The 21,884-nt window shown below is 40.8% G+C and overlaps 1 protein-coding gene across 1 annotated transcript; it reads right to left on the reverse strand.

Moving 5' to 3' along the window:
• Positions 1 to 286: 286 nt before the first annotated feature.
• On the reverse strand, positions 287 to 3,489 carry LOC123142273 (receptor kinase-like protein Xa21). The gene is made up of 4 exons (XM_044561260.1): positions 2,615 to 3,489; positions 1,648 to 2,494; positions 765 to 1,425; positions 287 to 663 (listed from the first exon to the last, which is right to left on the reverse strand). The coding sequence occupies exons 1-4, from the start codon at positions 3,487 to 3,489 to the stop codon at positions 287 to 289; spliced, it is 2,760 nt and encodes a 919-aa protein (XP_044417195.1).
• Between the last annotated feature and the right edge of the window lie 18,395 nt (positions 3,490 to 21,884).

A 21,884-nucleotide genomic window follows, 5' to 3' on the forward strand; every position in this document is an offset into this window, starting at 1 on the left:
AAACTTGCTCTAGTGATGCAAGAAATCCGGACACTACCAATCCTTAAACATTTCTGGAAACCACATTGGATCAGTATCGCGGTGCTTGTCAATCATTTCATCTTGCTCTAGTGATGTTATTGCAGAACACCAGGGTTCTGCATTTATTTCATACAGCTGTAAAGACATAGATAGCTCTGAGAACAATTACTAAATTAAACAATGCATGCATTTATTATTATATAGAATCATGTCTCGTACCAGCTGGTTTACTCGAAGTTGTTCTGAATTTCTCGAGTTGAGTCTTCTATTGTCCTTGATGCTCCGCTATAAACTTGAGGTAGTCGTCTCTAATAGTGTGCATCTCTGCCACTGCATCTCTCGTCAGTGCTCGGTCTCGAGGCTGTTGCTTTGAGCATGAGAGGCCAAGCCTGAAGACTGAAACCAAGCACTCCTGCATTCTAATACTGGTAGTGTTAACATTCTTTCCGTTGTGCAGCCAGATTGTTGGGTCAGCTATCTCCATGGACCTATCTGGAAGAGCATCCTCGACAAACTTATGCAGATCCAATAAATCTCTGAATGTTCCTTCTGTTGGGCTCTTCCCGGTGAACATCTCAAGCAGCAATATGCCAAGACTATAAATATCACCAGCTGTTGAGACCATGGAGCCTTCTCCGTACTCTGCAGTTATGCGAACTATCATGGTTAGCAACATAGCCTATGGAGCCTTCTCCATATTCAAGTGAAAACTGAAAATATAAGATTAGAAGAGTTTCGGTCACCTGGAGCAACATAGCCTATGGAACCTCTAATTCCAGTTGAGCTATATGAAGTATGCATTCCCTCGCTTGTATTTTCTTGAAGGATCCTTGAAATGCCAAAGTCTCCAACTCGTGCGCTCATGTCTTCGGTAAGAAGTATGTTGCTTGGCTTAAGATCGCAATGGATCACCAATGGTTGACAGTAGTTGTGCAGGTATTCTACTGCGTCCATGATATCAACAGCAATATCAAGCCTTTGGAGGAGGCTGAGCCTGTTGTTTGTAGTGGGCTCTTGAGATTTTGTATGAAGCCAACAATCCAAGTTACCATTTGGCATGAACTCAAAAACCAATGCCTTGAATTCGTGACCTTGGTGGTTGACGCTCGAACAAGAAGTAACGATCTTAACGAGACAACGGTGTCGTATCCTTCTCATAGCCTCACACTCGGCATCAAAACTCTTGGAATCCCTAGATTGACCAAGATTAAATACCTTGACAGCCAATGGTCTTTCTTCCTTGTCCAAAACACACTTATAGACCGCACCATAACTTCCTCTCCCAAGTAAGTTGGCTTCTGAAAATTCATTAGTTCCCCTCAATAATGCATGATATGAGATTCTCTTATAATGGTCATCAAAAATTGATTTTTGTTCTAATCTCTTCTGACTTGGTTTGAGCTTCTTGACAAGTATCCAAACAAGAAGAATAACTAAAAGTGACAACAAGATTGCTCCAGCTGTCCCTATGGAAATTACAAGAGACTTTTGCATCTTTCTGTTGGTCTTTCTTAACGAGCTTCTGGGGCATGGAGCCAAATGAAGTTGAGTTGTACCACCACACAAATTGATATTCCCGGTGACTGCTAAGTAAGTGATGTTTCTGAAAACACCTTTGTTTGGCACCTCCCCTTGCAAATTATTGAAGGATATATCCAGTTGAGACAAAGATGTCAAATTTTGTAGAACTATTGGGATTGACCCTGATAAGTTGTTGTGTGCTAAGTACAGTTCCTGTAAGTTTCTAATATTTCCGAGGGCAGCTGGGATATTACCAGAGAACTTATTCATGGTCAGGTTCAGTTTACTGAGCCCCTTTATATATGTCAATGGTCGAGGTATGCTTCCCTCAAACAAATTACTGTCTAATGATAACCATTCCAACACTATGCAATTTTGAATACTGTCGGGTATCTTACCAGAAAACTGGTTCCCTGATAGAGTAAGTCGGTTAAGGTTTATTAAGCTACCAACTTCACTAGGAATGAGTCCAGAAAGGGAATTGTATGACAAGTCCAAATACCAAGAAAGGCTATGTAATTTCAAAATCTCTCTTGGTATTGAACCGTTAAGATGGTAATTCTTTGACAAATCAAGTACAAAGAGGTTTTTCAACTCTCCCAGGCTTGCTGGAATTGGCCCCTCCAAGTTGCCATTGTCTGCATAAAGCCTAGTCAACCGTGAAAGGTTTCCTAGCGTGGGAGGTATAAGGCCGACCAAGCTATTATTGTACAAGCCTAGATTTATCAAGTTCTGTAGCTTGCCAACACTCTCTGGAATCACTCCGGATATGGAAGTATTTGCTATTATAAGCCTTCTGAGACCGACCAAATTTCCTATGTCTGTAGGAATGACCCCAGAGACCCTATTGTCTGCTATGTATAAGTCGTAGAGAGTGGTTGAGAGGTTCACAATTGAAGCAGGTAGCTGTCCTCGAAAAGAATTGATGCCGAGTTCCAACCTCTCTAGTTGACTGCAGTTTGCCAAAGAAGTTATGAATTCCCACCCCTTGTTGTCATCTGCTTCAAGCTTATTGTCAACCAAGGTCAGTTGTTGGAGAGCTCCATGCCGCCCTAATGTGGGAGGGACGTACCCCCTAAATTTATTTTTCCAGAGATCAAGTATTGTGAGATCAGACATATTGGATAGTGATGAAGGGAGGACTCCAATGAAGTTATTAGAAGACAAGCTTAGAGCTTTCATCTTGGGGAACTTGTTCCCGATATTATCCGGAATGCTTCCGTAAAGCATATTAAACCCTACGTACAAAAATTCCAGTGATGACCAGTTGTAGAGAGATGGTGGGAGCATACCAGAGATATTGTTTCGGGCGAGATTGAAATACCGCATGCTCTGGATGCTACCGAGCGCCGGTGGGATAGAGCCCACGAGCTGGTTAGTAGAGAGGTCGAGGGACTGTAGATGGGACAAATTGGCCAGCGAAGAGGGGATGGTCCCTGTGAAGGTGTTGTTTCTCAGTGTGATCCGTGCCAGGTACGTGAGCTTCTCACCAAGCTCAGTTGGGATGTACCCGCCAATCGTGTTGTTGTCCAGTCTCATGTCAATCATGGAGACACACGAGCTCAGGTTTGCTGGTAACGTGCCTGAGAACGAGTTGTCATACAAGTGAAGGCTCCGTAGGCGGCGGAGGCGGCCAAGGCTTGCCGGGATGTCCCCGTGGAGCGAGTTGAAGCTGAGGTCGAGCATCCGAAGGAACGTGAGGTTACCGATGGCCGGGGAGAGTGCTCCGGCAATCCCGGTGCCATTCAATCTCAGCGCCACCACCCGTGCCGGCCTGCGGTGGCACGTCACGCCTTCCCAGCTACAGAAGCTGGCGCTGGTGTTCCAGGAGGCCAGCGAGTCCCCATGGCTGAGCTGTGCTTTGAAAGCAAGCAAAGCGGCCTCATCACCGGCGGCGCTCACTGGAACAATCAATTGGACAGCAACAAGTGAGCATAGCAAGCTCATGGCAATGACCCCTATTGTTTTGGTCATCTTGCGATCTTGGTCTGGTTTCCAAGTCGCATTTGCCTGGTCTTTTCCATATCTATACAAGCTTACTTGGTCATGTGGGTATTGCAAATGCTGTGGTAATAATATCTCCATCCGACAGCACAACCTTCAACGTATATATATCTATCTTGATGCAGAGTTTACCATCTGTCAACAAAGAAAAGTCTGTTACCATCATGATCCTAATAATATATCATCAAGATTTGATCGTTTCAAATAGTTGGTATGACTAAGTCAGTCAGTGTAATATTCCGGTCTCCAATGGCTTTTAGTTTACAGATAATGGCATGCTGCAACGGACGGACAGAGGCCACGTTGCCGTCTCGGATTAAGAAATAATAAGAATGACCGGCCGGCCGGCCCTGATGGGCATGTTGCACTTTATATACAACTGGAGGTAAAGAGCTGGTTGCCGGCCCCGTATAATCTAGCTTAAATTCGTAGCAAGTGCTAGACTGACGTATAATACAATTTAGCTTCAATTTGTCAGCATATGATATACATCTATATGAATCTATTTTAAGACATGTAGACTAAATGATTGCAAGTTTGTTGGAGTCATTGGAGCTAGTCACAACGGTTCAGCTTATGCAATGCAAGGATGATCGTGTGTATTTATATATCCACCAATACTGATCTATCTCATATCAACCTGTTGAAAATTGATTTTTCCAAAATGAACTATCTGCCAAATGATTTCCGCCCAATTAGCATAGTGCACAGTCTGACAAAAATTGTCTCTAAGGTTTTGGCCCGAAGATTGGCGACTCTACTGCCAAATATCATAGGTGAAAATCAAGGAGCGTTTATGAAGGGACGATTGCTGCATGAGAATTTTAAGATGGTCCAGGAATCTGCCAAGCATTTGAAGGAAAGCAAATGCAAGAGTGTATTGCTTAAACTAGACATCGCTAAAGCGTTTTACACGGTGGCCTGGCAATTTTATTTGAAGTGCTTCAGAAAGTGGGCTGTGGACCAAAATGGTGCGCTTGCATTGCTATGCTTCTCAGAACAACATTTACTAGGATTCTTTTGAACGGCATCCCTGGACAAAGTTTCTGGCATGGTCGTGGTCTCACGCAAGGCGATGCCCTATCTCACATGCTTTTTATCATTGTCAAGGACACTTTATGCAAACTGTTCGACAAGGCGGAGGAATGTGGGATTCTGGGTGGTTTTAGAAATAGATCTGCTATCCCTCAGCGCATGTTCATCTACGCTGATGATGTTACTCTCTTCCTTAAGGCAACACATGAGGAGGTAGCTGTAGCTAAGTTTCTGTTGGACATCTTTGGTAATGCTTCTGGGTTGAGATGCAACCTAGGAAAGAGCTCGCTTTCCCCTATTTTTTGTGAAGAAGATCAGATTGCAGATTTTGGAAGCACACTCAATTGTCAAATAGCTCCCCTTTCGATAAAATATTTAGGGCTGCCGCTCAGCTGTAAGAAGCTTCGTAAGGATGATTTTCAAGGCTTGATCCACATTGAGAAACAGATTAGGGCTCTGGTGTACATGATTTCTCTACCAGAGTGGCCGGTTAATTTTAGTCCAAGCGGTGTTATCAGCCATTCCAATTTTTCACTTAATGTCCCATGACCCTCCGCCATGGGTGTTCAAGGCCATTGACAAAATTCCCAGAGCATTCCTTTGGAAAGGGACTGATGTGGTAAATGGCGGACACTGCTTGGTGGAAAAAGGTTTGTCGTCCAAAAGAGAGCGAAGGACTAGGCATTTTGGGCCTGAAGATTATGAACTCCGCGCTTCAGTTGCGGTGGGCTTGGAAGGCACGCACATCAAATAATCGTGCATGGAGCATCTTACTAAACACTTTGGAAAATCATGAAAGCCGTCTACTCAATGCTGCTGCTCGTGTTGAGTTAGGCAATGGAAATAGATGTTTCTTCTGGACGGATAAACGGATCAACGGCGCCACAGTAGAAGATATCGCACCAGATGTTTTCAATTCCGTGCCTCCGGTCATCAGGAGAGAAGAACAGTAGCAGAAGCCATGATTAGTGCAGTATGGATCAAGGACATAAAGGGAAAATAAATATTCACATTTTCCATTAGGTCTTAACCTTATGGGAGGTGATTTCTGAAGTTGAAATCATATATGGTGCTGAAGACAAATGGATCTGGTCGTGGAATTCTAAAGGTACCTACTCAGCGAAATCTGTTTATAAAGCACACTTCATCAATTATGTGTAGTACTGCTTGCACCATTTGGAAGGCTGGGGCTCCTTTAAAAATGAAAGCTCTTTTTCTGGCTGGTCGTCAAGGGGCGTGTCTCGACAGCGGACCATCTAGCTAAGCGTGATTTGCCTCATAATGTTGCATGCTGTTTGTACAACATTGCACAATAATCAGTTCATCATCTCTTCATGGCTGTAGTGTCGTAACCATCATTTGGAGTTCAGTGCTTCTTTGGGCAAATCTGAGTGAGGCTATCCCTCAAAATGCTCCTGCTCTCCAGGATTGGTGGCAAGAGGCCAGAAATAGTCCAACGGTTGTCGCTCTTCACCCTGATTGGTTGTTGGGGGTGGAGCGGTCGTCATGGCAGCGTCGCTGTCCTTCCTTTCCTTTAGCTGCCATGGCAGTGGGTGTGGACGATGGGTTGCTGACAGTAGCTAGCTGCATATATACTTGATACGAGTTGTCATAATTTACTTTGAATACATTGGGCCCAAAAAGACTCACACCAATCTTTAGTACAATCCTGTGGCTTGTCCCGCATGGCCTATGCCTCGACGAAACTTCCCGCGAAACAGCCGCAGCCGCGGCCGCGGCGGCAATGCCCTCTGGCAAGAAGCGCGCATTGCCCAAGCCCTCGACATCCGGTGGCAGCACAGTGACAGGCACCAAAGTCCACTCAACCCTCCATCTCCTCCCTCAGCCCATCTACAACGCAATCTTGTTCCTATCCGTGACCAGGGTGATGGAGTGGGGAGCGCCAGGAGGGCGACATGTGAAGCGCGCCAGCCGATGGCCTCGGGAGGCGGCGAGTGAGGGGCGGCGGCGCACAGCATCCTGAAAAGGCAGGGATCGTTGCGTTAGGAAATTTATGATTTGGAATTGATTGTCATGGAACTGAATTTTATTGTTTGGTAATGTGCTATCGGTTCCTGCCATTTGTAGCGTGTCTGGTTGGGAAAGTTTGAAAAGGTTAGGAAAGTTTTTGTTGGGAGGATGAAAACACCAACGTGAGGCGCTGATGATGGGAGGTGAGACGAAAATAAATCAGACGAAAATAAACCAGTCGAAAATAAATCAGACGAAAAGAAACCGTGGAGTCTATCCTACCAAGTGAGACATTGGGAGTAGAGATATACATGTCCTGCCTTATCTAATCATAAGTGCTTTTTTAAGTGAACTCATCGTTAAGGGCCAACCAATGGTATTACTAGCTCCAGCCGAAGCGGTCAAGCATGCATAGAAGAAGAGTTTCAATTGAGACACGTCTCACCCTTTAAGACGTGCATGTGCCCATTATCAGGAGAAAAAAGACAAGCATGTGCACAGATTGCTTTTCTTCATTGTAGCTTACTCTGGACGAGCCGAGCACACATAGTGATCCACACACATGAAGTAGTAATAGGTGAATCCATGTAAATTATATTTAATCATTGTGGCGGTTTCATCACAATTCCCTAAAATGCATTTAAATTATGTATACAATATAGAACAGATCTTACTTAAAACATATTTTTTAGAGATTATTTAAAATACACATGATATATCTGTTTCAATCGGATAATATTGTGTTTACAAAGTGCAAAATCACACTTAAGTGTCAATTGGATCATGCGACGAGCTAAGCACAATGCCGTATATAAAAAACATAATAAGCCGATCACATGAATATTAGAATCATCCAAAGTACGTGAAAAATGCGTCCATCATCTAGACATCTACCATTCCATTTTGTAGGTTCTCATTATAATACGGTGATGATTATAAGGAGTGAAGATGAGAGAGGTTCTATTTTTCCACATGAAGAAATTATTGATGAGAGGATATCATGTAGGACTAGAAATTACGCTCACAGACGTTAATTAAAATATTTGCACCATCGGTTGTGGTCTGGTGCAAATATATTATTATATTTTTAATGGAATGCATAACACATACATTTTTTATAGAATATTGAGTGGACAAAAAATATAAGTACATATGGGAATTATTGCAAAAAATCCATTTCAGAGTAAATGAAATAAATAACCCAATAACACAAGTGTATTTCATTCAAATATACTAACATAATTATCAATTAGTTTTCGCTGGCCATATCAAGTGCATTAAAACCAAACTTCATAATTAACTTACAAGAAACCCTAGCAGTAGCGCGTGTTTAAAGCCTATCAGTAGCGCGGGATGCGTCGCTACTAGTAAGGCGCTACAGCTAAAGGTTAGCAGTAGCGTGTGTTGGACTGCGCTACTGCTATATCGACTTAGTAGCAGCGCTTTGTAGTATGAGCGCTACTGGTAATTAGTAGTAGCGCTTCTCCTAAAACGCGCTACTACTATTATTCCGTATTTCTTTTTTATTTCATGTTGTATTCATACACCTTTATACAAGTTTTCATACCGCAGCAATTTAAAGAATGATTTTACATCATAATGAGTTATTACATCACTTGAAACTAGTCCACGGTTCTTTCACCCAATGATATAATATATCATCATCATCATCATCATATCATTAATAACTTATCATCATAATACATCATTGTCATATAACACCTCCTCATGATCATCGTTTTCATCAATGAGACATCACATACAAGTTGGTCACTAGACATAATCACAACTACTCATCATCATCAACTCTCATAAACATATTGTACCTCATAGGACTTACTACATTATCTTAGGACCTACTACCTTAGCACATGATCATGAGTATTAGCTAGGACCTACTACCTTCTCCTAGGTAAAATAGCATAAAATAAGATAGCCCCTGACTCTCCATTATGGAGAATGGAGATTATCCTGTCTCCAATTCTTGCCTTTCGCACAATCTTGCTTCCAAGAACCTCCTTACGACTGTCCATACATTTTTTCCATTCTTTGATTACCATGTGTTCAACAGTTTTGGAAATCTGATATGGACAGGTGAGACTCGTAGGATGACCTGGCTGTATGTTCAAAACATCAAGGCGACCATTCTGATACATCAAATGAGGCACACAATCCATCGGGATTTTCTGTTGAAAAACATAGTAATAACTTCGTAGTTAGCAATGTAGTTCAGTTTTAGAAGTATGCAAAAGATGCACGGATGTCGTAATAGTAAAAAATCTTACCAGGATATCTCCATGGAAGTTATCGTGGTTCAACACGTGCACTAGTGGCACATATTGACAATAATTTGGAGGAGTTTGACAAAAGGCATTGTAATTCTCAAGATCAGTACAATATGCGACCAGATGACTTTTCTCCTGATAAGTTAACTCAGAGCCTTCGGTGTAGTTGGTTCTGTCTACCATCTTCCGCACATTCTTTGAAGAATGAAAGTAAGCTATCAATGGTAATAAGTTGTCAACTATTTTGAAATAAACAATATAAATTACTTAATAACTGTGTTGGAGAAGCTCACATAGGGGAAGAATTGGAAGCGTATCAACAAGGACCCAAATGTCCAAATTGTCTTCGGCGGTGTCAGGATCACCAAGATCCATGGTGACAAGCATACCCTCATAAAAACCCTACATCTCGCAAAGTGCTTCCCAATTCTTGCAACCAAAATGGGTTACGCTCTCAGAATTATACAGATTTACTTCAAAATCCATACCATGATGGGTCCTTAGGTGAATTTTCTTCGTTTTCATACTTTCATGGTCTTCAAAACCCATCATCTCCAAGACATAGCGTCTTGCATAGCATGGGATAAGCTAGTCGAATTGCAAAAGATGAAAAGTACACGTTGAAATAGTTGAAGTCGTGCATAATTACAAAAAAAAACACTTGTCGTCGTTGCATACCGTTTCAACATCGAAGGTCTCCTCGAGCTTAACGCTGAAGCGCCGATCTTCGTCCAGGTCAAGGAACCTGTCGCACATACCTCGTTCGTCGTGGCACCAGTCGCACTCCCCCGGGAGACTTTCGTCGTCCGAGTACGACATTTCCTATGTTCATAATTCAAAGATTAAACTTGTACAATTAAATATATGTACACAAAAACTAAATTAGAACATTATTTTCATCACGGGTTGACTATCGGTCTGTCGAGTCTTTTCTTCAAAACTCTCAGCTCACGTGGTATATATATATTCGACCGTCGGTGATGGTAGCTCCTCCTTTCGTTCCCGAGTGCATTACACCAAATTGTCTAGCACACGGGAATGAAAGAGAAGCTACCTCCACGACAACAGTCGGGATTCTTCGTCCTCTCATATATGGTGGAAACTCTCCCTCACTGATTCCTCTCTGACATTTGCGACCGTCGGTGATGGTCGTTACTCCTCCTTCCCCTAGTGCATTACTCCTCGATATTTCCTACATATTCTAGCACAAGTCATGCCAAAATCCACGAAAAATTCTGGCATGACCTTTGCTAAAACAGGACATATAGAGCGCCTAAAATTTGCCGAAACGGAAATTAATCAACACTCCGGCAAAACATAGGCCACTCGAAGGTGTAACCTGAACATGACCGGCCACTTGGGCAACCACATATCCTATTTGAGCAACACAAGATATACATGTTTGTCTGTTCTCACCTCGAGGTCGGAGGCGGTCGGTGACGGGGATGACGACAGGGATGATGGAGGGGCTCCTTGATTTCTGCAAAAACAAAAACCCTATAAGTTATCACTAATACATCCCGAATAGTATCATACATATAACATCACTAATACAACTAAAACCATAGCGAACGACGGGTATGGACGTCGATGCGAGAATAATTGCTTAAACTAAAAAAATAACAACAAATGTGACATGTTCAACTAGTTCTATTAATTCAACTAGTTCTTACTAAATATAAACTTACTATAAATAGAAATAAACTAGTTCTTTCTAAAAATAAACTAGTTCAACTATTTATATTAATTTTCTTACTAAAAATACATTAGTTGTATTAATTCAACTAGTTCTTACTAAAACTAAACTAGTTCAACTAGTTTATTAATTTACTTACTAATTATTTTAAACACTTACTAAATACAGTAAAAAAACTACATTATACAATAGTAAAAAACTACAGTGAAAAACAGAAAAAAAAAGAGATGGGGTCGGGGGAGACGGCGGCACCGAGGCGCGGCGAGGCGGGATCGGGGGAGACGGCGGCGAGGCGGGGTCGGGGGAGACGGCGGCGAGGCGGGTCGAGGGAGACGGTGGCGGAGAGCGAGGGCAGGGGCTCCGGCGAGGGCGAGGGCAGGGGCTCCGGTGGAGGCGACGAGGGGGAGAAGAGAGAGTGGGGAATTGGGGGAGGAAGCAGAGGAGGGAAGCCCGCGCGGGGGGTTAGGTCAAAATAGCTTTAGCAGTAGCATGGGAAACGAAAACGCGCTGCTGCTAAAATCCGTAGCAGTAGCGCGGTCCTCACAAACCCGCTACTCCTAAGCTGGGCCTGTTCTGTGGACAAGTTCAAACTTAGCAGTAGCGCCCTACACTAAAAGTGCGCTGCTACTAATTTTATAGCAGTAGCGCGGTTTGTATAAGGGCGCTACTACTATACCTAGCATGTCGGCAACGGTGTGGCAATTATAGTAGTAGTGCGTTTTATTCCTGCCGCGCTACTGCTAAGTGGATAGCAGTAGCGCCCTTTATGTCAACGCACTAGTGCTAAGCAGCAGTAGCGCCTCATTTTAACACGCGCTACTGGTAAGATTCTGTGTATAAGGTTTTCCCTAGTAGTGCTAGTACCAAAACTCTGTTCAGATACAAATTAGAAAAAGGAAGATAAGTAGCAATCATGGGTAGGGATTCAGAAATAATTTATATATGAAACCATCATCTAGACATCTACCATTCCATTGTGTAGGTCCTCATTATAATAGGATGTATGATTATATGGAGTGAAGATGAGAGAGTTTCTATTTTTCCACATGAAGAAACTGATGAGAGGATATCACGTAGGAGTAGAAATTACGGTCACATAGGTTAATTAAAATATTTGCACCGTTGGTTGTGGTGTGGTGCACATATATTATTATATTTTTACTGGAATGCATAACACATACGTTTTTTGTAGAATATTAAGTGGACAAAAAATATAAGTATATATTTGAATTATTGCATAATATCTATTTCAGAGTAAATGAAATAAATAACCCAATAACACAAGTCTATTTCATTCAAATATAATAACATAATTATCAATTAGTTTTCGCTGGCCATATCAAGTACATTAAAACCGAACTTCATAATTAACTTACATGAAAATAGTGGTGAGATCTAGTACCAAAACTCTGATCATATACAAATTAGAAAAAGGACGATAAGTAGCGATCATGGGTGGGGATTCGGATATAATTTATATATGAAACCATCACCTAGACATCTACCATTCCGTTGTGTTGGTTCTCATTATAAAACGATGTATGATTATATGGAGTGAAGATGAGGGAGGTTCTATTTTTCCACATGAAGAAACTGGTGAGAGGATATCACGTAGGAGTAGAAATTACGCTCACATAGGTTAATTAAAATATTTGCACCGTTGATTATGGTGTGGTACAAATATATTATTATATTTTTACTGGAATGCGTAACACATACATTTTTATTAGAATATTGAGTGGAAAAAATATAAGTATATATTAGAATTATTGCAAAATATTTATTTCAGAGTAAATGAAATAAATCACCCAATAACACAAGTCTGTTTCATTCAAATATACTAACAAAATTATCAATTAGTTTTTGCTGGCCATATCAAGTACACTAAAACCAAACTTCATAATTAACTTACATGAAAATAGTGGTGAGATTTAGTACTAAAACTCTATTCATATACAAATCAGAAAAATGAAGATAGGTAGTGATCATGGGTTGGGATTCAGATATATTTTTTATATGAAACCATCATCTAGACATGTACCATTCCGTTGTGTAGGTTCTCATTATAATACAATGTATGATTATAAGGAGTGAAGATGAGAGGTTCTATTTTTCCACATGAAGAAACTGATGAGAGGATATCAAGTAGGAGTAGAAATTATTCTCACGTAGGTTAATTAAAATATTTGCACCATTGGTTGTGGTGTGGTGCAAATATATTATTATATTTTTACTGGAATGCGTAACACATACAAATTTTATAGAATATTGAGTGGACAAAAAATATAAGTATATGTTAGAATTATTGCAAAAAATCTATTTCATAGTAAATGAAATAAATAACCCAATAACACAAGTCTATTTCATTCAAATATACTAACATAATTATCAATTAGTTTTCGCTGGCCATATCAAGTGCATTAAAACCAAACTTCATAATTAACAAATTAGAAAAAGGAAGATATGTAGTGATCATGGGTAGGGATTCAAATATATTATATCTATGAAATTCAAATGAGGAGATGACAAAAAAAGTAGTTCGGCATAATTCCTCCATATGATGTCAATGATGTATGGATTCCCAAAATACAGAAGTGTACATCCAGATTATATATATATATATATATATATATATATATATATATATATATATATATATATATATATATATATATATATATATATATATATATATATATATATATATATATATATATATATGGAATAAAAAGCAAATGCCAAACTAGCAACTTGATTTCCACTCGGTAACGTGTAATACGCCGTGATGGATGGCCAATGTTAAGATAAGACGCCAATATTCTTGGGATGTTTGTGTGCATCATCTATTGGAATTGTTTGCACAAGAGAGAATCAAAGAGTATATGCATGAATAAGGATCCAGTACAATGTCCATGATATCAAGTATGAAGAACTATATATATATATATATATATATATATATATATATATATATATATATATATATATATATATATATATATATATATATATATATATGCCAGCTTGGTGCGCATGTGTAGGAGCACATTGTGCATATCGAGAGAAATGGTGTTGTCACATCGAGAGTAAAGAATAGAAATAAGAGATGTACATGTGCTCTAAAGTAGAACACCATGGAAGAAGCAAAATCACGAAATTATGTACAAGTTATGAAAAAATGAGTGAGATAAAACATGATAGTCATACTTTATGAATAAGAAAATATTATTTACATGTACTTAGTAGTGCAATACGGGAAAGAAAGGTTAAAATACAAGCAATGCTATTTAGGTTTTTTTGGGAAGTTCTTTGAAAATGAAGAGATAAAGTTGGTGATTTGTTTGAAATTGAAGGACTATACACATTGAGTCATACGCCTTATTGGCATTGATCTTATTTTCTGCCACACCAAAGTTCTTACTAATCACCTCACACACTTCATGGAAATAAGCCTAAAGTCCAATCACTTTAGTACTTATAATTAAATGTCAATAGGAATGTGTAGAATAAGGCAATAAAACAAATGCTAACTACATCTTATTGTTGTGTATTTTGCCTACAAGCTTTTCTATAATTCCAACTGTCTATCTAAAAGGCACACCAATATCTCAGATTTAATGATACATAGCTCACATTTGAGAATTCTAGCCACGCAAATGCGCGGGTAACACAACTAGTTATTCAATAATATAATAATATGGCTGTGAGCATCGCTTGATGCAGAGTTTGGGGTTGAACCTATTTTTCAGAATAAATAAAAATAATTTGTGCACATGGAGCAACAACACCACATGTGATGTAGTGCTCCTACTGTAAGAACTGTACAGCTCCATGTGTGTCCCGTAAATTTTGTAGAGCCTTTGAAATGAATGGTGGTCCCTGACTACAGGATTTTTTCTTTTTTGCAGTGTGCCAATTTTTTTCGTGAAGGCCCATTAAGACTTGGTTAAAACATTGCCGAGTATTGTACTTGGCCAAGGATTTTCGCCTTACACCCTTCATGCAAACAAGGGAAATTTGCCAAGAACCTTCTGTTGGGCACCGGAAAAGTCTTTGCCAGGATGCAAAAATGGGCACTCGACAAAAAAAATTTAACTTGAAGGGAGTCGAATATAAGCACATTGTTTGCAACATGCGCAAGGAAATCACACAAGACAAAAAACATATAGAGAGCAGCTATTACAGAGGGATGTTCATGCCTCTGGATAAGTCCACTGGTTTGAGATCTAATCTACAATTTCTGATGGAAAAATATGTTTAGCTACAATGTTACAGAGGTACAGGCAGCACAGCATGATTGAAAATTCTACCCCCTTTGTACTGTAAGCTTAAAGCTACTACAAACATTACAACGTTTCAGCAGCTCGCTCAATTATGAAGTACAACGAAGCCCAATTTGGAAATGTTGAGTGACTTTCGATCTTATACACAAACCATACGCGCTATAATGTTTTGATTTTTAACATGCATTTGAAAAATATTAAATGTGTATAAACAAATATTGACCATGTATACGAAAAATGAAGACAAAAAAATATACAATGTGTTTGAAAAAAATTGATCATATATTCAAAATAATGTTAATCAAGCATTTGAAAAAAATAAACAAGTATTTGAAAAATGTCAATCAAGGATTTGAAAATGTTAAATTTTTCTAGAACAAATGTGACTATGTATTCAAAACATGTTAATCTTGCACTGAAAAATGTTCATAAAGCATTTGAAAAATGTTATATGTATTTAATTTTTTTTGAAAATGTATTATAAAATGTAAACCTTGTACTTGAAAAATAAATATTCAACTGCATTTAAAAATGTTAAACCTTTAGTAAAAATGTATTAGATATATACCAGAAATACATAATGTGTATGGAAAAAGTAAACATAAAAGCTATAAAATTTTGTAAAATGTTCAATGTGTATAATTTTTTTCCTCGTGTATACAAAAAATGTTGAATATGTACTGAAAACCTAGAAAAACAAAAAAAAAGAAAGGGAAAAAAGGAAGAAGAAAAATTGAAGAAAACAGAGAGAGAACCAAAAAATAGATAAAAGAAGAAAGAGAAGAAGAGAAAAAACAAGTGAAAGCCGAGGAAAAATGACGAAAACCGATGAAAAATAAAAAAAATTGGAAGAACCGTTAAAAATAAAGTAAACCATCAACAAAATAAATAAAAGAAAATAGACCGAATAAAAAAGATAAAGAAAATGAAGAAACAGGTGAAAATGTCAGCACAAAAAATACATCGAAGGCACAACCGAAACGTTGAAATGTTCCAGAGAAGCATCTGCTCACAAAAAAATCTGACGCAGCAATGAGAGCTATCGCCTTCAGCGGAGAGTAGCTTCCATCTGGGTTAAATAAAGATATAGCTCTCGCGCAATGGGCTCGTCGATACATCGATAGCACTTTACACATGGGCCAGCGGCCGAGCGGCAGCAACCACAATACCTGGTTCAGAGAACCCCTTTTGTTACAGTTTTTACATTTTAGAACCAATTTTTCTACTGGTTTTAAAAATATTTTTGTTTTATCATGTTTATCCATAAAATTCTTATCTTTTATTACAAAAATATTCATCTTTGATTAAAAATATTTATGTTGTACTCAAATTTGTTGAGCATGTATTGAAATATATTCATCCCATATTGAAAAATGTTAAAATTTGTAATTGATGTTTTCATTCATTTAAATGATTCTGTTTATTAGAATTTTTTTATCTTGTGTTTTAAAGCTCATCGTGTATTAGTATTCACGTATATTTCAGTTCTGTCACCATGTATTAGAACATGTTTACCCCGTGTTCTAAATATTCACCATGCACTTTAAAAAATTTCATCGGTTACTAATACATGCCCGCCGTGCATTAAAATATTTATAGTATATTTAGAACATGTTCATGTTTTATGTTACAAACATTCATCATGTATGAAACGATGTTCATCATGTATTAAAGTTAGAAGGATTCACTCTGTTTAAAAAGAATTCCATTCATCTAAAAAAACAAACCAAAAACTATGAAAAAATAAATTAAAATGGGAGCACCAATAGTATAAAGCACAAAAATAAGGAAAATAATGAGAAAAAGTAGGAAGAATAAATGTAGGGAAAGAAAAAAACACAAGCAAAGATGCACCACAAAAACAACCAAAACAAGAACAAAGAAATAAAAGAGGGGTGAAAACGCAAGGGGGGAATACTGCAGGCCAGAAGTATGGTTCCATCAGGACATCATAATTGGTGCCCGCGGCGCTGGTTTGTTTAGTTCACGCCTGATGACGCCACCATGCGCCGGCCCATCTACTTCTTCCTTTTGTTCCCCCTCACCGGTGCTCAGGTATTTCACGTACAGGTCGCTCTTTCTCAAGAAAAATAAAGAACGTACATACAGATCACTCGTTCCCCGACCTCGTCTCAGTAAATGAAATTGACCTTTGATGAGGTAGGAGGAGGAGGGGGGCGATGTTAGGGCATGTCTCTCTCAAAGTAGTTTTGGTGATTGTGCGTTGAGTATTTCAGATATTCATTCATTGGCGCGAGACGATTCTTTCCCCTGGGAGCTTCAAGTGAAGATGGTGTATTCCTTCGTTTTGGTTTGGTGGACTTGAGTCGTAGGAGACACTACTATCAAGAGGGGGTCCGCATTGGATAGGCTAGGGTGGAATCAACACGTACACTTCCTTTTTGCACCCCCAGCTCATTTCATCTCCTTGGAGTTTACTGTTTCAACTGGAGTAGGGTTTGTGAGGTGCTCTACCGCTGCCCTAGCGGTAGTGCCGCCTATAGTCCCCAAGCGGCAGTACCGCTGTCCAACAGTGGTAGTACCGCTCGGGTACATCGGCAGCAATACCGTCCTGGTTCGGCAATGCTACTGCCTTGATTCGAGGGCGTCTCTCTCGTGTCTGGTTGTGCGGCAGTAGTAGCGGCAGTAGCAGCGGAAGTACCACTCGTGGGCGGTAGTACCGTGGCTACCACCGCTACTAGTGCCGCCCCAGCCCTCTCTCCCTATTTGGTTGCCTTTGCTCTCAGTCTCGCGGTAGTACCGCTAGGGGTCGCGGTAGTACCGCTGCCACCAGCAGTAGTACCGCTCGACTGAGCAGTAGTTCCGCTCCATGCGGGCTGAAAAGGGGGGGTAACGGTTGGATAAGTTCCCCCCTATAAAAGGAGGTCTTCTTCTCCAAAGAGACCTACCTCTTCCCTCCCCAAGCTCCATTGTTGATCAAATCTCTATTTTCGCCTGATCTCTCTCTCTAGCCAATCAAACTTGTTGATTTTCTAGGGATTGGTTGAGAAGGCCCCGATCTACACTTCCACCAAGAGAAATTTGATTCCCCCACTAATCCCTTGCAGATCTTGTTACTCTTGGGTGTTTGAGCACCCTAGACAGTTGAGGTCACCGCGGAGCCATATTCCATTGTGGTGAAGCTTCGTGGTGTCGTTGCAAGCCTCCAATTAAGTTGTGGAGATTGCCCCAACCTTGTTTGTAAAGGTTCGGTCACCGCCTCCAAGGGCACCAATAGTGGAATCACGACATCTCGCATTGTGTGAGGGTGCGAGGAGAATACGGTCGCCCTAGTGGCTTCTTGGGGAGCATTCTGCCTCCACACCGCTCCAACGGAGACATACTTCCTCTCAACGGGAAGGAACTTCGATAACACATCCTCGTCTTCACCGGCTCCACTCTTGGTTATCTCTTACCTTTACTTGTGAAAGCCTATATTGTGTTGTATCCCACTCTTGGTTATCCGAAGAGTATGGTTGACACCACGAACGAGGTGGAGGAGCACCCCGGTGCGAATCCCGCTTTGACTGTGGCTGATGGGGGATCCTCGGTCTCTCGTGAGGAGTTCAATGTGGCCTTGGACACATTGAAAACCTCCATGACGACCGAGGTCAAAGGCATGCCTAAGAATTTCCTTGATGTTCTTAAATTATCCACCGCACCGTTGGACGTGGTCGATCCCACTAACAAGGTGATGGATGCTAACTCCAACAAGGGGGAATCTACTAGTGATCAAGTTCCTTTGACTAGTGGTAGAAGTGGAAATGGCATATTTGCCCATGTGGAACCTCCAATTACTTATGGAGGACCGGTTCCCTCCACGCATATGAATCATGTTGGTCCTCCTCCTAAGCTTGTGAAAAATGAGGATTTTGCCTCTTGGTTCTATCGCTTTAAACATCATTTAAATCATAGTTCTACTAATCTTTGGAGAACTATTGAGCAAGGTTTCTACCCGCATGACCCAAGCAACTTCTCTCCTAGAGAAGCCGCAGATCATCAATTCAACGAGTCCGCTCTCTCATTCTCCAAGAAGCAATTCCACTCAAAGATATTGCGCATATCTGACCTTTCACCGTGGCCAAGGAAGCATGGCAACATGTTGTTTCCATTTACAAGGGAAGCGCAAGCATTCAACGCTCAAACTTTGAAGTGGTGCAAGATGAAGCCGATGAGTTTGCATTGAATGAAGATGAAGAACCTCGAGAGCTTTACCGGAGATTAACCACTCTCGCAGTCTCACTCTGAGATCATGGGAGCAAGGATACGGATGAAAATTGTATCAAGCGCAAGTTTCTCAAGGCCATGATGCCTTACCATAAGGCCATGTCCTCCGTCATCCGTCAAAGGCTGGACTTTCACGCCTTGTCCTCAAGTGAGGTGTTGGATGAGTTTGTTGCAATGAGGATCTTGGACAAGACCGCCGATAATGCGGTGTTGCGTTCTCAACGAGTAAAGAAGCCCAACCTTGCTTTGAAGGCCAAGGCTAGTGTGGAAGAAGAGGGTGAAGATGAAGAAGAAGAGTGTTGCCCCAAAGAAACAAAATATGCTTATCATGAGCACATGTCTCTCGCTTCACGGAAATTTTGGAGCAAGAAGAAATCAAGGACCAACTTCAACGAGAACAACTTAAGTGGCGCCAAGGGCAAGCAACACGTGAGGACATGCTATAATTTTGGCAATGTAAACCATTTTGTTGCGGAGTGCCCATACGAGAAGAGGGAAGACAATGGTGGCAAGCTTATCCGAAAAGACAAGGCCAAGTCCTTCCCCAACAAGAACAACTTCACCAAGAAGACTCCTCCCAAGGGGTTGGTGGCACAAGAAGAGTACAATGAGGATGATGAAAACGGTGAGACGATTTCCATGGCCTCTGTTGCCATTGCAACAACTCCACGGGTGTCCCTCTTTGACTCACCCAATGAGAACATCACCGCCAAGTACCTCATGGCCAAAGCCACCAACAAGGTAACCCCAAACATCAAAACCACCATCACTACTAATCCTTCCTTGACGGATTGCATTGATGAAAGTGAGGGGTCTAAGGAGGAAGAAAATGATTTTGAGTCTTTTATGAGTAAGCTCAAGCGTAATTAAACCCAAGAAGCACTTCGTTGCTCTCTTGGAACAACTTGGTGAAGCCAATGACATGATCGAGGCTCACAAAGAAACCATCTCCAAGATGGAAGGGCATAGTCGTGACTATGCCGATGAGATATCAGATCTCTCTAATGCTCTTGAGGAAGAGCGTGGTCATCGTTTTGCTCTTGAGGAGTCACACAACGATGATCGTGCTAAATTAGAAGAAAGATCTTGATCATGCTCTTGTTGTATCTCATGTGCTCAATTCCGAGAAGGCTAAACTTGGGGTTGACCATGCTAGACTCAAGGAGGAGTTCGATATACTTGGCAAGGCTCACAAGGCCTTGAAGAGTGCTCATGCCAACCTCAAAGAGTCTCATGATCAACTCCAAGTAAACCTAACAAAGGAGAAAGCCACATTTCCTCATATGGTTTTAATTGATAATGCAAATGCTACTAACTCGTGTTGTGAGCATGTGCATCTTGTGGAGGAGAATGCCAAGTTGAAGGAGCAACTTGAGAAAGGCCTTGTGTCTTGCATACAAGGTGAGAAGAACCTCAACGACCTTTTGAGCAATCAAAAGGAAGTTGTGGGCAAGGAGGGAATTTGGTTTGCACCCAAGTCCAATAATAAGAAGAAAAATGACAAGGCCAAATGACCTTATCCTCTCAAGCAAACTTTTGTGAAGGAGGGAGAGGGTGCTTCTAAGGAGAAGAAGAACAATGTGAAGGGTGGTGGTGTCAAGGAGGGAAATGCCACCCCTTCCAACAAAGCCGACGAGTTTAACCCTTCTTATGTGTTATGTCATGCTAGTGATGGGCATGTTGATGTCAAATTTCTTGGTTCTCCTTATGAGTATATTGAATGGTGTATTTGGGTTCCTAAGACCCTTGTTACTAACATCAAAGGACCCATTACAAAATGGGTACCTAAAACCAAGCATTGATCTCTTGGACATGTTTGCTTCCGGTGGGGGATCATGGTTGCTCGATATTTGAGCCACAAATCATATGACCTGAAGCAAGGACTTGGTGGTGGACGTGCACAAGGTTTCATCTAGGACTGCTAATGTCGAGTGGGGTGATGCCTCATCTTCTAAGGTATTGGGTCTTGGCAAGGTTGTCATTTCTCATGATCTCACGATCGAGAAAGTCATGCTTGTTGAGTCCCTTGCATACAACTTACTTTCCGTTCGTCAACTCGCACTCATGGGCTTTGCCACTTTCTTTGATATTGATATTGTGGCCCTCTTGTGGAGCAAGACTCTTAAAGTAGCCTTTGTAGGGCATGTCGAGAACGGTCTATATGTGATTAACTTGTCAGAGCGATCCTTAAGACTGCGACATGCCTTATGGCTATTGTTGACGTGGGATGGCTTTGGCATCGCCGTTTAGCCCACGTAAATATGAGATCTTTTCAAAGTCTTCTCAAGGGGGGACCATGTTCGTGGACTAACAAATTTTAGTTTTTCCAAAGATTGTGCTTGCAGTTCTTGTATCGAAGGAAAGCTACATGAGAAGGCTCACCCACCCACGACTATCATCTACTCGAAGAGGCCCTTGGAGCTCCTTCACATGGATCTCTTTGGGCCTCCATCCTTTGATAGTCTTGGGGGTAGAAAGTATTGCTTGGTGATTGTGGATGATTATTCAAGATACACTTGGGTATATTTCTTCAAGAGGAAGAGTGAGACCCAACAAACCGTCATCGACTTTGCAAATTAAGCTCAACGGCAACACAATGCAAAGATCTTGACGATAAGAAGTGATAACGGCACTGAGTTCAAGAACTAAACCTTGTATGAGTTTCTTAGTGATGAGGGGATCAAGCATCAATATTCCGCACCTTACACCCCTCAACAAAATGGTGTAGCGGAGAGGAAGAACCAGACGTTGATGGATGTGGCAAGGACCATGATGGCAGAGTTCAAGTCTCGGTACAACTTTTGGGCCGAAGCCATCAACACCGCTTGTCATGCATCCAAT

This window comes from Triticum aestivum, chromosome 6D, assembly GCF_018294505.1.
Source record: "Triticum aestivum cultivar Chinese Spring chromosome 6D, IWGSC CS RefSeq v2.1, whole genome shotgun sequence".
NCBI lineage: Eukaryota > Viridiplantae > Streptophyta > Magnoliopsida > Poales > Poaceae > Triticum > Triticum aestivum.